The sequence below is a fragment of the Primulina tabacum genome, chromosome 6 (genome assembly GCF_025594145.1).
Source record: "Primulina tabacum isolate GXHZ01 chromosome 6, ASM2559414v2, whole genome shotgun sequence".
NCBI lineage: Eukaryota > Viridiplantae > Streptophyta > Magnoliopsida > Lamiales > Gesneriaceae > Primulina > Primulina tabacum.
Window position 1 is genome coordinate 3,190,562 of NC_134555.1, and position 17,573 is coordinate 3,208,134.

At 34.0% G+C, this 17,573-nt stretch overlaps 4 protein-coding genes across 5 annotated transcripts; 2 read left to right on the plus strand and 2 right to left on the minus strand.

The window, feature by feature from the left end:
* Positions 1-53: 53 nt before the first annotated feature.
* Positions 54-3,836, minus strand: LOC142548754 (uncharacterized). Of its 2 annotated transcripts, XM_075657264.1 has the most exons (6): positions 3,652-3,836; positions 3,406-3,550; positions 2,683-2,840; positions 2,099-2,183; positions 731-2,014; positions 54-459 (listed from the first exon to the last, which is right to left on the minus strand). In XM_075657264.1, the coding sequence occupies exons 1-5, from the start codon at positions 3,735-3,737 to the stop codon at positions 737-739; spliced, it is 1,752 nt and encodes a 583-aa protein (XP_075513379.1). In that variant the 5' UTR covers positions 3,738-3,836; the 3' UTR covers positions 54-459; positions 731-736. The 2 variants fall into 2 exon arrangements, with proteins under 2 accessions (XP_075513379.1, XP_075513378.1); XM_075657263.1 differs by having other exon boundaries at positions 54-2,014.
* A 1,432-nt stretch (positions 3,837-5,268) lies between these two features.
* Positions 5,269-9,372, plus strand: LOC142548755 (uncharacterized). Its single transcript, XM_075657265.1, has 4 exons — positions 5,269-5,961; positions 6,527-7,012; positions 7,477-7,989; positions 8,452-9,372. The coding sequence occupies exons 1-4, from the start codon at positions 5,446-5,448 to the stop codon at positions 8,533-8,535; spliced, it is 1,599 nt and encodes a 532-aa protein (XP_075513380.1). The 5' UTR covers positions 5,269-5,445; the 3' UTR covers positions 8,536-9,372.
* A 3,538-nt stretch (positions 9,373-12,910) lies between these two features.
* LOC142548371 (RING-H2 finger protein ATL66-like) lies at positions 12,911-13,393 on the plus strand. The gene has a single exon (XM_075656666.1). The coding sequence runs from the start codon at positions 12,911-12,913 to the stop codon at positions 13,391-13,393; it is 483 nt and encodes a 160-aa protein (XP_075512781.1).
* A 2,603-nt stretch (positions 13,394-15,996) lies between these two features.
* Positions 15,997-17,006, minus strand: LOC142548008 (transcription factor MYB73-like). The gene has a single exon (XM_075656381.1). The coding sequence runs from the start codon at positions 16,889-16,891 to the stop codon at positions 16,340-16,342; it is 552 nt and encodes a 183-aa protein (XP_075512496.1). The 5' UTR covers positions 16,892-17,006; the 3' UTR covers positions 15,997-16,339.
* Positions 17,007-17,573: the final 567 nt, after the last annotated feature.

Sequence of the window (17,573 nt, forward strand, 5' to 3'; positions counted from 1 at the left end):
CAGAGTCAAAAATTTAAGGTATTCCTTGATAAAATCAATCATAACTCGTAAAAAGTTTTTTTCACTGTAAATAAGAAATAAGAGGGTAAAATAATTGGTCAAACTATCGTTAGAAAGGCCTTAACAATTGTCATCGTTTGGGCAATTGGATTAAACAATAAAAGAAAACCAAGTTCTCCCGCTTAGCACACACGAAACACCAAACTACACCATGCCACAAACTAAATGCCTTGCAGCGTTGGGAAAAAGTAGCACGAGTTATTTAAACCTTGAAACACACAATCATTTAAGTTCGTTCGTTCACAGCTTTTCAAGAAAACATCGAGCAGCTTGTCGCTACTCCACCTTCCTCTTCCTCTTGCTGCCGGCCAGTCAATAAACACTCGCAAGCCTATCCCACAGCGATCATAACCAAAAGAGAAGCTATGCTGTCAGCATGATCACGGGAAGCATTGCTTACTGTCAGAGAAGGGAATGACAATGTTGTCATGTACCAATTCAACAAGATTAGAGATCGTGTGGACATAATTACAAGGCTATACTAATATGCTGGTTGTCCTTTTAGCTCTTCCACCTATAGCTGATTCATGTCAGTGTCGTCATGCCGAGTGCTTTTGTGGTACATCGGAATAGCAAGAATGCAGAACAATCCAATCACAAGATCACGTACTAAAAAAAATGGAACAAGTGAAAAAATCCACAAGCAAACCATGACATATAGATCACTTACAAGAATTTAGAAATCCATTGGCATAGCGAACAATTTATTGATTTCTGTCACTGCCTCTTTTGTGCACAGAGTCTGTTCAAACAAATCACTTCTATTTTCACCTGATAAGCTTGGCAAGGAGTTGTATTGCATATTAACTAATTCATCATCGGGTAGAATTAAAAATTGTGCTTGATGATTAGGCACTTCATTTTGGTTCCTTGTCTCCTGGAACTTGCAGTTGACATCATCTACAGCTTTATAATTATCTAGTTCATCATCAGGTAGTATCAGAAACTGTCCACACTCAACCTCATCAGGAACTTCAGTTTGCTTCTTTGGCCTGCTTTTCCTCCTAAATTCTATTGACTTTCCAAACATGCTGTTAATATCACTCATTGCCTCCTTCAAATTAATAGTGGGTTCTACAAGACCGTGGTGCCAAACATTTTCTACCTCCAGTTCATCAGAGATGGTGGATCCTACAAACCTATAAACAACTGTATCCTCTCTGGGTCCAGCTTCAGTTGCTCTTCTAGAACTTGGCTCTTTAAAACACTCTTGAGGAATATCACTTGGATACGCGCACAAATAATCATTCCCATGACAGCTGGATAAGCGAACACTTCCCAATCTTTTATTAGGAATACCTTTCTCCATGACTTTCTCTTCAGCATCATGAGTTTTCTCACTGTCAACATATATTTGAAATGGTTTATTTAGGGGATAAATAATATCAGATCTTTGGGTTCGTGGAACCATTGAATCCTTTGACAAGTTCTGCTGAGACGATCCAACCTCAGCATGTATGCTCTCATCCGTGAAAACCTCAAGTCCTTTATTCGAGAAGTTACCGGTTTTGGACTTGTTTCTGTCTCCCCTCCTGTCACTGATTGATGGTTTTAATGGATTTCGAAACATGCTATTGATGTCATTCATGGCATCTTTTGTGTTAATTGTGGGCTCCACAAGACCATGATGCCGTGAATCTTCTGCATTAGATTTCCCAACTATGGGAGTATCTACAAACTTACTCAGAACTGTATCCTCACTATAAAATTGTTTGCTTCCACCTTGTCTTACTTCTTTCATGGGAATTTCATCTATAGATCTTTGTGGTAGGTCCATCTTGCTCCCAATATTTACTAACTTAGATTCCAACTCGGGAAAATGATCTTCAGGCCATGCTTGTTCAGGCTTGCAATAAGTTTTTAGCAAATTCTCATGGCAAGGTCTAACCTCGTCATGAGTCGAAAAAACTCTCCCAGCACATAGTGATTTGCCATTAACTTTTCGTCCCTGGTGCTGCAGTGTGTCTGCCAATTGTTAAATAGTGAAGAAATCTTAGTAACAATGAAGACTTACAAACAGATAACGATCAACAAAAACCTGAATTCTCTTATTTTTGTGTTTCTCCATGCGATGAAGAAAGAGCTCGTATGACTTCAGCAACTCGTCAACAGGCTCCGCAACACTGTATAGATTAGCATAAGTCAAATTACTGAAACTTTAATTACCTATGCCCATGACTCGTAATTCTCTTATATTCATGAAATTTGACAAATAAATACAACTAAAGGAAACAGCAATCCCTTGAAATTAGAAGTGGGGTGTCCCTAAAGAGGATAGTAGATCAACCCCACTCTGAGCAAGTAATTGTAAATCAATTTATCATATTGATCACTTAGGTAAACTATTCTAAAATTCTTCATAATAGAGTAAGATCTATTTAGGTAAAAGACGAGAGTCAAATAACACACTTTGACAGCTCTGAGAAATTACTACCACAAAATATACCGAAGATAAACCTTCAAGTAGCTTCGGACAATGGACTTCTAAAAAAATCCAGTGGATATGGAGCTGAAAGGATGAAAAACATGATGAATTGTCATGTGTGGGCAGTGGGCATGTAAATACCATCAATTATGCCCCCACATAACAAATAGCACAAAAAAATGGATGTAGCTTCTTACTTCTGCACTCCGAGATGATAAATTTTCTCAGCTGCTTCAAATTTTTTCATCTTCTCATAATAGAGGGCATATGCAAGGTAAAACAAAGACTTTTTCATCCCAATATGGTTCATCTCCATGGTTCTCAAAACTCCCTTTGGATCATCCACAAAATCCATCTACAGACAATTGAATAAAAGTTTTACGTATACCGCTCGCATAAGATAAAAATATGCAACATCATGTATCTGGTAAATACAGCCAAGCGAGTCGAACAGGTTTATTCTGATTTCAACTCTGGAACATCACTAATTCTAAGTAAAACATGACCTTGTGTTTCAATGTAAAAAATCGAGAATGAAAATGAAGGCAGTAATGTTTTGAGTTCTTATTTACTCATCCAAAGGAGCGACCGAGCAGGAATATGAGAGAAATCGACTCCTACAAAAAATTTGTTAAATCTGTGTAATTTTCGAAAAATGTAAATTTTTTAAAGCAAAATACAGAAGTACCCTCGTCAAAATGGCTCTCGCTAAATGCTGGTTATGTTCACACAAACAAGAAAGAAAAATGAAGGTAGGACTGTGGCTCTCGATACGCTTTTCTCGATTTCTAAGCTAACAAAAAAAGTAGTAGCATCAATCCACATAACAAATAATAAATCCATGAAAAACAAAAAGACCCGGAAATGAGAATCACAAACAAACATACCAACAGAAGAATCGGTATCAAATAAGGATTTACCAGTTGCAACCACACGCGAATGTAACGCAAATCATTGGAATAACGGGTATCAGCTAGGAAAGTCTCGGAACATTTCTGAAGAAAGCGGGGCAGTTTCTCTTTCAGAAACTGAGGCTGCAACGAATCTTTCATTTTTCTTATCCCACTGTCAATTGAAAATGGAAGAACAGAGCATTAGAGTATCTTTTATGCTGAAAACTGCTTAAAAACATAATAAAACAGAAAATAGGTGTGAAAAATGAATACCGAAGCCATGGGAGCAGAGGGTCATCGCCACTGTAGGATTTGATGTCCGAAATTATAGAAGAAAACATGGCTTCGTTGTTTGACATTGATTTGAGGTTTTGAAGACTGGTTTTGCAATTAGGGGGAAGGGGGAGGGTTTTGTTCTGGATTGGAGCCTATAGCCTAATTTGAATTTCTATAGGGGCTGTTTGCCGGTGTGCCGTTGATAGTTGTTAGGGTTTTTTGACTCATTTGAGGATATTGGCCTATTTCAAATCTTCAAATGGCGGGTTCAAATTAATTTTTGTTTTAGTTAAACTTATATGTTGCAAAAGCGATGAATCCGAGCTATATAATATGAGAGAAACATATCGGGCCTCAAAATTTTGGGACACAAAATACCAATATGTTATAATATACATGACACATGAGCTCGTTCCATAAATAATTATTAGTGAGCAGTAAACTTAAAGTCTCATTGTCTAGTTATATTTTTGAATCTCACTTATAAACATTCAACAATAATAATAATCAATCTGAAATACGTCTCTCGTGAGCTTCAGCCAAAAAAACAAACCATTCACTATACATTATACGATGATCAAACTCATTTATTGTTCGAATTCTTTGTCTATCGATCTGTTTTAGGCGCTTTTCCGACATTTAGATGCATAATTTTTGTGATCTATGAAAAGTTGCATCTGCGAAGGATATTTTTTTTCAAATTGAAGTTGCTCGAAACTTATATCCGATCAACTATGTTACAATAATTACTAAATGACTTGGCTATGTTACTGATCAAGAAAAAATAGTCGCGAAAATTGATTATGGAAACTTAAACAATATTTTCGCTTCCAAAACTATGAGGCAAGTAATATTCAACTAGCTATGTACTGGTTCAAGACATGAATTTCATATTTTTTTTATATGATTCTAGATGTGTTAATTTTTTTATTAACGTATTTTTTTTATTATATTTATCGATGAAAGATATACAGTCAATAATAAGTTTTAAGTGCATCATTTTTTGTACTCGTCTCAGGCATAAAAAATCCCATGTCCGACACTATATTTTAGAAGCATAATAATAAATTCAACTCATTTGTTCGAGTACTCTTAAAAATTATGGAATTTAAAATTTACAATAATTCGAATTCCAATTAAATAAAATTATTTAAGCTATTTCTCTCAAATTTTTTTTTTCGAATTCGAATACTTCAACTCGGTGCAACCTTAATGCAAAACTAATAGTCAAATACTAAGTCATCAAACTTTAAATCGATAACTTTCATTTTGATTTTCTGAAAAACAAACCATCTATGTGTTTTTTGTACCGATCACAAAAGCATTATATGTGTTACTACAACTATTTTTTTCGTTATATTTATTATTCGATCATTCGTAATAAAATTTATCGGAATCGTAAATTCATCTTAAACTTCTTAGATACTAAAATATATCACCGCTCATCAGAAACCGAAACATCACAATATAGTCTAAACTTTTTATTGAAATCAAAATCATCAATTTTAAGTTGAAACAAAAAATGATGAATTTTAGAATCACATCTATGAATTGAACAAATTGTAAACGAGTGGGTGATGATGTAGCCTGTAGGTAGGATTTAAGGACAGGATAAAAATGAATTTCACGCCAGAACCGTAGCTTAAGGAATTGGAAGCCCCTAAACCAATACGATGTCGTTTCAACGGATTGTTGCTTAATTTACCGTCATTTCACCTTTTATCACGATCTCCTTACCGTCGCCGACGCTGCTCATCGCCGTCTCTTGAAAACCAATTATTCATTATATCCATGGAAACGCAGCCAGAATCGGACCCTCAGCCCAAACAGCCAGAAAATTCGAAGCCCGATCAGGAAGCATTTGAAGAAATCGAAGAAGAAGATGAAGAAGGCTTGGAACAGGATGAAGAAGATGAAGAAGGTGGAGAAGAACCCGAGTCCATTTCTGCTGAGGATCGAATTCGAAGGGACCAGGTCAAAATGGAGTCCCTCTTCATACGCATCTCTACTGAGCGAGTCCCAGTTCGGGTCCATGACGTCATCATCAAGGGGAACAACAGGACGAAGGATTCTTTGATTGAGTCCGAAGTTGAGGAACTTTTCAGGAAAGCTAATACAGTTCAGCAGCTGTTACGTGCCGCCGGTGTTGCCAACGTTCGGCTCCAGCGCCTTGATATTTTCGAGTCCGTTAATATTACTCTCGACGCAGGACCTCCAGAACTCCCTGGAACTGCGAATGTGATTGTTGAAGTGGCCGAGTCTAAGAACCCACTCACAGGAGATTTAGGAATTTTTACCAAACCAGAGGTAGCGTTCTTGGAGCAGTGTTTATTCTGAGATCCTTTCATTTTTGGGTTTAATTTTTTGAATTCAATTGCATCTTGGGATACTGAAACTTGGATTGAGGCTGATAAATTTTAGGTTATTGGTTTCTAGATTAGCGTTTCTCTGTAACTTTACTTGATAGAATTGTCACATGGAATTTTGTAGCTGAAATGAGGTTGAATTGTTTGTAACGTGCTAATTATATATACGTTGTTGATTTGTTGGACAAAATACACCTTGTGATCGAAATAGATACTACCCTTGTGATTACTACTGTTGAATGTGGAATTATTTGGACTGATGGATGGGATGCAGAACTTTTTTTATCGTATGAAAGATGATGATGCTCAATGGAATCTCTTTAATGAAAACCTTTAATTTTTTTTAATCAACAAAAACCTTTAATTTGATGCCGTGAATCCGTTGTATTTTTTTCCGGGAAGAATTCGACTCAATGCTTGTTCACGTGTGGAATGATTTTGAGGTTTTACTTATCATTTTCCGATGTTGCTGTTCTTTTTTCTAATTTTTTGCAGTGATTTTGCAGGCTAGATCTTGGTCTCTAGAAGGATCACTTAAACTAAAAAATTTATTTGGTTATGGAGATATTTGGGATGGTTCAGTGGCTTATGGCTGGGGTCAAGCATCAGAGATTAGTACCGGTGTATCCCTACCTAAATTCAAAGCGTGGTCTATGCCCTTGACAGCAAGAATATCTCTGCTTTCTCAAGATTGGTTGAAGTTTTCCTCTTATAAAGAGCAAGCTCTTGGTATCTCACTTGGGTTACTATCAACCGGGAACCATGATGTATCATACAATCTCTCTTGGCGTACTTTAACTGATCCGTCCCAAATGTCTTCACGCATGGTGAGGAGGCAGCTTGGACATAGTTTGTTCTCCGCTTTAAAATATACATTTAAATATGATAAGAGAGATTCTCCGATGAGGCCAACTCAAGGACATGCTATTATTTCTACTACTCAAATTGGTGGTCTTTTTCCAGATACTCGGAGCTTACGCTTTGTTCGGCAGGTTTTGTACACCTTGCAGTTTTCTTTCTTTTACCTGCATTTTCTTTTCTTCTCTTTTGTTCACTTATTCAACTCGCAAAGTTGTTTATGTTTATTGAACTATAATAGCATCACTCAATCTTTTGAAACATCACTCTTCCGTATTTTCTAGAAAATGTGTTTTATTTGATGTATTACAAAAACAAGTGCAGTATGTAATTTTCAATAAGATGTTTAAAACTGCTGCATGCTTCTTTTTTCCCTTCTGTGTGTATTTATTTATTTATTTTATGATTCATATCTCTATGAATCTCTCCAAATGTTATGCACACCTTTAAAGCACTCGGTTTGAAATTCCATGCAAGAGTTTTTTTTCCAGATATGGAATTGTCTCGACATTTTAACAACCTGTGGTTGCCTTGTACTATTCACCTGACAAGTTGTTTTGACATTGCTGTGCTATAAAGATTTTTTATTTGTGGATAGGAGTTTGATCTTCGATATGCTGTCCCCCTTGGATTCTATCGAGCTGCACTGAATTTCGGACTTTCCGGTGGTGTTGTATTTCCATGGGGAACCGGATTCTTGAACTCTCCTTCATGTTTGCCTGATAGGTTCTTTATGGGAGGTAATACATCTCCAGTCTGTTCCTTGAGTGGCCCAATATCTTTGTTGGGTTTCAAAGCAAGGGGATTGGGTCCGGCTGAACGTAGAAGAGTTGTTAGAGAAAATTCCAATGATCAAACTTCTGATGATTGTGGGATGGATTATATTGGTGGAGATCTTGCTCTCACAGCTTTTGCAGACTTCTCTTTTGATCTACCCTTGAGGGTTCTTAGGGATGCTGGTATCCACGGGCATGTTTTCGCTTGCACTGGCAGCCTAAGCAAATTAACTGAGAATGCATATCGGCAATTATCTTTCCCGAAACTTAGAGATTCTTTCCGAAGCTCAGCTGGATTTGGAATCATTGTACCCACCAAGCTATTTCGCATGGAGGTGAGTTAAATCTTTTTGAATGATCTATGTAACTCCTTCCCTTAGCTCTCAAAGTTATTTTACCCTTTCAAGGAGTTTTTGATACATTTAAATCATTCGTTGTCATTTCATGATTATGACCTATACAAATGTTCTAACAAAACAAAAACAATGATATTAAAATTCTATTTTTCTTGTGAATATATTTATATTATTCTTACTGGTCTAATAGAAGTTGAGCACTCCAGATTAACAAAGGTTGTGTTTGGTTGGTCTGTTAAGTGGAGAAAATATATTATTTGCTTTACAAAATTTGAAAGTTTGTTTTTCTTTTTCCTTTTTTTTTGGCCCAAATTCCTTCAAATCAAATACAATGCAATTAAAAGGGGGAAAAGTTTATGCAGATGGATACTTCTCTCTCTATTCCATTTGAATATTTTGCTCCGAGCCAAAGATATGCTCATGATGTGGCATGATTATCAGGTTAACTACTGCTACATATTGAAACAACACCAGCATGACCGCGGGAAGACTGGCATACAATTTAGCTTCTCATCTTCACTATAACCTGACAGTAGCATCTGCTCTATTCTTGTTTTGGCGGCATCGAATTTGACATTGCTATATTTTTCATGAGACGGATTTTGTGAAAATGATCTTTTCTATATTGCTTCTATCCAATATGGATTCGCAGATCCAGATTTGCAATTTTAGGCTTCTGAACAGTTTTTGGATGCAGAATTACACAAAAATAAGGTTCAATGCACGGTATAAGCACATTCCTGGTTTGCTGTTAGTTTGTTATGTTGATTGACTCGTAAAATTCCACATCTTTCTGCAAGATACAATGTGTCTTATTTTCTGATAAGTGGCCAACTGTTACCTCAGAAACCGAAGCGAGATCCCAGATGCTATTCATCCTTCTTTTCTTCTTAAAATGAGGTTCTTGTCTCTTCACTGGTTTTTATAGAGATCTTGTGTGATGACTAATGAGTTGATGACTCTTAACGAACTGTTCTTTTGCATTCATACGGGGTGATATTCAATTGGTTTTTTACCATTCACGAGTTTATAAAGCTTTCATTGAGTGACTACTCAGGCAGCGAGCACGGCTTGGTGTAGATAGCATGGAGAGAAACCTGCTGCGGTTGGCTTAAAATCATGATTATCAATTGCTAGTTTTGTTGTTTATTCAACCTTGGAATGTGATTTGGGGTATTATATTTCAGCTGAAAGTCTTACTTCCTTCTTTCATCAGTCAACTTCCACAGTTTCAGAATACTAATTACATAGAGGTAATATTCAAAATAATTGGATCTGTTATGTTGAAACACAGTCCAAGTCACATGTTCTCAGGCACATACACATTTTAATAAGATGTGTAATCATAAACTAGTGACGAAATCGAGTCAAGAAAGTTTTTAAAAAATGTAAATGCTATGTAAATATGTTTGAGATTTGTTCTGGAATTTCCAACTCTTACACGACAATGGTTATTGAGTATCAGCAATCATATTTATGCATGGGCGCCAAGATTCTAAAATGCCCCACGCATTAGCCCGTCACTGGATTCAGGAAATCGCAAGAGTGCAGGTGAAGCGAATAGAAGCTAGCGATTTGAGTTGAGTGCAGGTGAAGCGAATAGAAGTTGGCGATTCGTTATGTTTGACTCTGTTGGATTCGCTTTACGCATAGCCATCTTTAGACCTTGTCGTAAAATTCTGGATTCCAATTTCTTCCTCCCTGCTGGTTGTGTTCCTTCTTCCAGGATTTTCAGATTGTAACCATTGCCACTCGAAACCCAAGTTAAAAAACAAGGAAGCTCGCCATTAGAATCCTATTTAAAGTTCAACTTTATGGTTGTTTTTGTTTTGGTATGATTTATTATTCGAGAGGTACTTGCCTATAATTCCCTTCTTTCATCACTTTCAAAATAGGTAGAAAAAAAAACCTATCAAATTTGAGGGAAGCGAAGAACAAGAACACAATAGCGTTTTTTTTTTCTTTTTGCTCTTCTTTTAGTTAAGATTTAAGAGATCATACCCCAGAAATATTTAAGTTTTGATTTATTTTTTAAGGTTAGATTTGTTTTTAAGGATATTTGATTGTGTTATTGTGTTTATTGTCTCTTTTCGAGCATAATCAATTTCGACGTGATTTTATGTATTATAATTGAGAACCAAATGAGATTTATAACATGATAAGGTGACATGATTTATAGATTCCACAACGTATATAGACAGTATGAGTTTAGATACATGTTGATAGTCATTGACCGAGAACAAAAAAATTAGAGGATTTCAGTAGTACGTTGATACTGATTGCAATTGTTAAATGACACAAAGACATTTCATTATTGCATTTTCTAAATTCTATCGATATATTATGGAATTTTGTTAAAAATATGGCTTACAAATTGAAATTCAATAATTAGGTGAACCAAGATCATAGCAATTATTTGTTTAGTATTTTAATTTATATTATCGTGTGTTAAATTATTTTATTTAAATTTCAGTTTATTTTATTAACTAGTTCAAATATCGTTTTACTTAACTAAATATTTGTGGTTGAGGTAAATTTGCATATATTAATCTATACGAGAACGATAATCATATTTGTTACATTATATTAAAACTTCACATTTATACTTGCGATAACATCGAGCAGTTCAGATAGATTTAACTGTTATAAATTATTGTCTTAGAAAAGCTCGATCAATAGATTAAGTGTTTCTAATATTCAGACTTACTTTTACATGTGGGGTTCATGATTTTTTTTTTTTTTTATGTAAAAAGAGCTTTATTTTATGTATGTATTTTATGATTTAATTAAAATCTTATTATATATCAGTAACACAATATTCACGGCACCTAATTGCTCAACTTGGGTTTGGTCATTCATTATTTACAAGTAAAGTCCAATTTTATTTCCATTTTAAGACTATTTTAGTTGTTCACCCATCATCAAGTTGCTGGATAGAAATACTAATCTAAAGGTAATAAAAAAAAAACTAATTAAATATATAATTTAAATTAAATATGATTAGAACAATAATCAAATCAATTTTGAATTAAAAATTTGTCTCTAGAAAATACAATCAGAACTTGGAAAAGAGGAATTAGGTAACGAGCTTGGGGAAAATATCTATCCAAAAGCTGAGAAAAGTAAAATGTCAGCTTTGAAATATCGGTGCTTTTTATAAAAATCAATCCAATTTCAGTTGTGAGTATTGGTGGAGTCTTTATCTACTTTCAACATAAGATATTTTTTTTAAAAAATTAGATTTTTCGAATGGAATGATATGTTGTATAAGATTCTACGGTTTAATATAATTATCTCGTAGAGATCTTATGTACAAGAGACGAGTCTAAGCCAAAGTCTGAGATAATTGTCCAAACGTCATGTCACTCGGGACTAAATCTTTTGTTATACTTGGTGTTTCAAATTGTGCTACATTTTGATCAAACAAGTTTTGTTTATAGGAATTATTAAAAATCAAATGCCATAAACATTATGTATAAAAAACATATAACGAATCAAATAAAAAATATTTGTCATTTAAAAAAAATTTATTTCAAGCAAGATAGCCGGTTAAAATAATTTATGTTTTATTTTTTTAAAAAAATAGAGATAAATAAAATATTGTATTTTGTTTATGAGCAAGTAAGACGGTCTCACGAATCTTTATCTGTGAGACGGGTCAACTCTATCGATATTCACAATAAAAAGTAATATTCTTATCATAAAAAATAATATTTTTTTCATGGATGAATCAAATAAGATATCCGTCTCACAAAATACGATCCGTGAGATCGTCGTCTCATACAAGTTTTTGCTTTTGTTTATATATAATTATTTGAGCTTTTAATTTTTAATAATTCATTCATACAAAACTTGTGTGAGCAAAGTTAAGTACTATTAAAAGTAACAAGGGGACCAGAAGATTTTGTCACCTTATTCACCCACGCTTTTATTTAAAGTTGTGATTAAAATCTTATAAATCCTCACATGATTTAATTATATTTGTAATGTGTGACGCCAATATCTTTATTTAATTCTTCAATTTAATTTTTGTAAAGAAAAAACTGTATACACATAAAAAAAGTCATGTTCAACCATGCTTTATTTGGGATTGTATAATTTGACATAGACCATACAAGTTCCTAAAAATGTACCTATATTGTCATTAATGTGATTCATGAATCCAATATTACAAATACAGATATGTAATCGACTTGGATTCATATTGTATACGATATTATATGATTAGTCATACTCAATAGTTTGTTATAATAAGATATATTATAGTCCCTTTAATCATAATTATTATTATATAAGACGTGTTTATTCGTAAAACAAATTTTATCGATGTATTCGATCATCACTATTTGGCTATATTAATTAATTATAGTAGAAAAACACATTTCGTCTCCAAACTGTTATCCAAGTTGGTAGAATATGTCAATAGTCAGGAGTTCGATTCTCCTAACAATATCTTTTTGGATAAGCTTGTCATACAAAGTTTGTCCAATGTGGTTTACCTGATTAAAATGATTTGTAGTTCGAATGTTTAGCTAGTGTTATCAAAGGTAATAAATGATATCATAAAAAATTTAAAAAATTTGTTGTCAATAGCACAAAAAGGCAAAAAATGAAAATTTTAATTATCTTTAATTATTTATCGAATTCTTTTTTGAAACATTTATAAAAAAATTAGTTATTATCTTTTAAAATAAAATAAAACATAATATTTGCAAAAGCTCGAGCTACCTAATAATTAATATTAATATTATCCTAACATGAACTGAGTCGTCACATCTCCTCCGCTGCTATATTCTCCAACCAGAAACCCTCGAACTTCGTATCTTCTTACATGAAAAACACGAAGTAATTAATCTTAATTTCTCGATCTCTCCCACATTAACACTTCACCTATGCTGTAATGAAGACTTCGTCGTCACAAAAAAGATTCCGGCAGCCGATGATCCGCTCCCACTACCAGGTTGCCGAATGCGACGTGGACTCAAACCTGCAAATTAACGGCACTGTTCTCTTCTTCATCGGCGTAACACTCCTGTGCATCACAATTTTATTCACCGTACTCTTCCTGTGCTCGAGGTGGGCCAGCCGAAGGCGCCTGCCCCCCTCGAATTCCTCCACCCACGCGGCGGCGCCGAAGCCAGCACTGGGCCTCGACCCAGTGGCGGTCGATGACATACCAGTTGTGATGTACGGTGCGGCGGCGGAGGCGAGCGCCGGGGCTGAGTGCTGTATATGCCTCGGATTATTTGGAGATGCGGACGAGGTTAAGATTCTGCCGCAATGCCGCCATTGTTTTCACTCGGGGTGTTTGGATGAATGGCTGAAGAAACAGCCGAGCTGCCCGCTGTGTCGTTGCATGCTTCGAGTTGACTTTCTTGTTTGACTCCCACTCCCCCTTCTTATTTTTACTTTTTTATTTTGTTTTGTACAAATCCTCATTGAGCATTTAATTTATCCGCTCGTTGAAAAAGTTATATAAATTCAAAATTTTCATCATCAAATTCTATTTAATTAATCCATATTTGACCAGTCCCAAATTACAACTCTATAATATTTTTTTCGGAAATTACTTAATTCTATATAATTAAGTCAATACGACGAGTATATAACATATAAAAAATAGAGTTTTTTAAAACATATCCCTCATTCGTCTTTGGTTATTTGATAATCGTATACCAAATTTTAAAAAATGAATAACTTTTTGTTTAACATTTGGTGAGTGTGTTTTTAAAACAAACTAGTATTTAATATGTGCGATGCATAGGATGATATTATAAAAATTAGTGAAAAATGAATAAATATTTAAATTGAAAAAAATAATATAATTATAAAAAATAAAAATAAAACTATTTTTTTGCTAATTTTGAAAAACTTTCTTAAATACAACATATGTCGATTACTTTTTGTTGGCTAATAATCACTATTATATGTCAAAAATTTAGATTGTGTTAGCCTAAGGCAATGACATGATACTTATCGTGTTTAATGTATTGATGTCGGCCACCAACCTTAATACATATTTAATTTTTAATTTTCGATAAGCTATATATTATTATTTTTTAACATGTGATAAAAATATATTTTTAAGTCACATTCAATCAAATTAATGAGAAATATTTTTTTAAAAATTCAGTAATTTCGTTTAAATCCATTTTCACATACAATTTTGTGACATGACGCATGTTTGACACATTTGAATGATAACAATAATTGTTTCATCAATATCTTTATCCAAATGATTTGTGATTTTATTTACAAAATCTCTTCATAATATACACAATAGCGTATTATTCAGAAAGAAAAATAAAACATGTGATCATAAGTAAATTATGTATAAATCATAAAAGTATTTTGTGAGCATTTATTATGTGCATTACGGAACAATATCAATAAATTTTATAATGTGTCTTCTAATAAGATGCTTACTTTCTTTATAAATTGTTTAATCATTTTCATTACGGGACATTTTATATTATCATGTATCCGTGAACTTTGTAATATAGAAGAAAATTATCACATTAGTAATACGTAATAATTAAAATTTTGTACAAATAGAAGAATAATATTTTTTACTTCTCGATCATGAAAGACATATTTCAAACTTAATATCTCGTTGTTCTCGCTGTTTCCATATGTAGGTATTTTATAACAACGAACAAATCTAAATTTAAACGAACATTACATCTTGGAATGATTCAATTCATATATGGTGCTGAAAAGATGAGTCATTTCAGAATTCAATTTTGGAGTAGATAAATTTAGTAAGATAAATAGAATAAAATTGGTTTCTAATATAATATGCAATATTGCATTTTTTATAATTTAAAATTCAAATAAGACATCCCAAGGGAAAAAATTATACATTGGATGTTTTTGACAAAATTATACCATACATTAACTCTTTCAAATTATGGAAATCTCGAATTGCATGCCTTGGGTGTCAAACATTTCTGATTATTGAGGGTAATATACATGTATATTGAGAGTAATTTAATGTTCATTTGAAACTCTTTTAGATCTATCTCTTTTAATTTTTTTGTCGTCTCTTATTTGAATTTTTAAGAAGACAATTCAAAATATACAATATACATATGTTTTTGAAAGAAAACTACAAAGCATTAATTCTTTCAAATTAAGGTAATTTCGAAATAATATATATTTGAGATCAAAAATTTATTATTATTAAATGGTAAATTAATGTTAATTGGAAAACCTTGTTGTAACGAAACTTTTAACACTCAACCAATTTTATTTTTAGAAAAATTAAATAAACTAATTAAATATTATATTTCTGTTTTTGTAATTAATTTGGGCATTTTATTACTTAAGATAGAAAAAATTACTTTTCAATGATTATCTCATGAGTGATACTGAACATTGCAATAATTTGTATTTTAAATTTATTTATACAGATTTTAATTGAATTGATTGCTATAATCAATGGAAAAATTTTAATATAGTTTATGTTTTCAATAGAGTTTAGTTTTAATTTGAGGAAAAAACTAAAACAACATATAATACATAAATTACAAAATCATCCAGCTTCGACTCAAGTTTTGAAAAAATTTAAATTATAAATCATAAATACGTGTGCACAATATATCATTTATTATATAATTTCACGAGTTAAATAATATTTAAATATTGATGAATTACACACACACATATATATGTATATATAGTTTTTTATGATGTCCACTAACCTTGTTCATATTTGTGTCCGTCAATGAGATGACATTAACTCATGCGTTTTTTATTTTTTATTAAAATCAAATAAGTATATTTATTTATAACACTTTAATCAAATTTTCTCATCTTGATTCACCGTGTCGTCATCATCGTTATCCATATATTTTTCACACTTTCATATCCAAAATAATTTACAACATGATTTATAACACGAATTCACAAAAATAGTCACAAAGTTTAGAAAGAAATAAAAGTCAAAACTCAAAACGAAAATATTAGAAAAAAATTGTACCAATTAGTTTTTCAGGGGCAAAATTGTTATTTTAGTTCAATTGTTAGTCAGATATATGATATGGGCCATTCTCAACATTTTCCCCTTAATTTTCTAAGGGCCCTGTACACATTGCAAGAACCCAAGCCCAATAATAAGCCACCTTTAGCCAGTGCTTGGATTTTGAGGCCCAAATGGAAGCCCATCTCCAGACCGTAGCGTTTCACAGTAGATGCGAACCTCTTGCGCTATTGTCGTCCGCAGGACTTCCTTGAAGCGAGCATCCCCAATCTCCACCGTCGATTTCTTCTCTGGCCCTTCATTAACGATCTCGATCTCTTCCTCCTTTTGCACGGGTAATTCCATCACTCATCTACCGGGAGGCGAAAGGCTTAGATCAAGTGAATCCAGCCCATTAAGGCCCATATTCTCCACCCCCAAGGCCGCATCCCCACTGGTACAACTACTCCGCTCCTGCGACACGCGCGAACACGGCCTCTTCAACCCCGACTCCGACGACTCACCAAAGTCCTCCTCCAAGCTCCGCTTAGTCGCCACTACTTCACCCACCAAGCATCCGCCCCTTTTCCTCAGCGTGGAATTCCAATGATTCTCGATCGCATTATCGGTCCTCCCTGGCAAGAGACGAGAAATAGTAGCCCACCTATTCCCAATAACGGCATGCGCCTGCAAGATCACGCCATCCTCCTCCGCTGTGAAGGGGCGGTGATGCACCTCCAAACTCAGCTGGTTGCACCATCGCAACCGGCAAGACTTCCCGGAACGGCCCGGAATCCCACTGCTTATCAAAGACCAATTCCTCTGCCCGTGCTCCTTCACAAGGCTCCTCAACAAATCATCCTCTTCTTTATTCCAAGAATCCATCTTCCCCCGGCCACAACCACCGCCAGCACCCTCCATCGATGATCTCACAGAGCTAAATACAGACGCATATCTATATACATATAGATTTGAGGAAGGTTTTGGACGTGTAACTGTAGAGAGAGGAAGGAAAGAGGAGTAGTTGGCATGAACCGTAAACTGGTGGCGTCTGGGGGAAACAAATTTGGATTAGTTGGTTATATCAGTTTCGTTTCACTTTTTTTATATATAATTTCACTTCAAATAATAAAATGTGTAGTAACTGATATTGAATAGATAACGGCTTTTCCCAGGAAAAAAGTGAAATTACGTTAGGAAACGGTTGAGATTGTGACCACGAAACCGTGGCAGTTAGCTTACGATGTTACATTTGATTCTACAACGTTGATGTAATCCGGGTAAATCGAGTGTGAGATATGTGGATGATTCACTGGATAGTGATGATAGTTCATTGTTTAAGAAATTTGAGTAAGGATAATGGCTTCAATAATACCTGCAAATAAGAAAGGAACTCGTGAATGGGCGTCGGAGGAGTGTCCGACGTAGCCACTCCGATGGTAAAGTCAATAGGTTGAAGATGAAAAATACAAGCAATATATGTGAGAATATATGTGTGCTTGAGAGTTGAAGATTTCAGAATCTGTAAATGAGAAGTATACCTGTTATTTATACTAGTAAATCTCATCATTACCTTGTTTTCAGTGCCCACCTGCCAAGTATA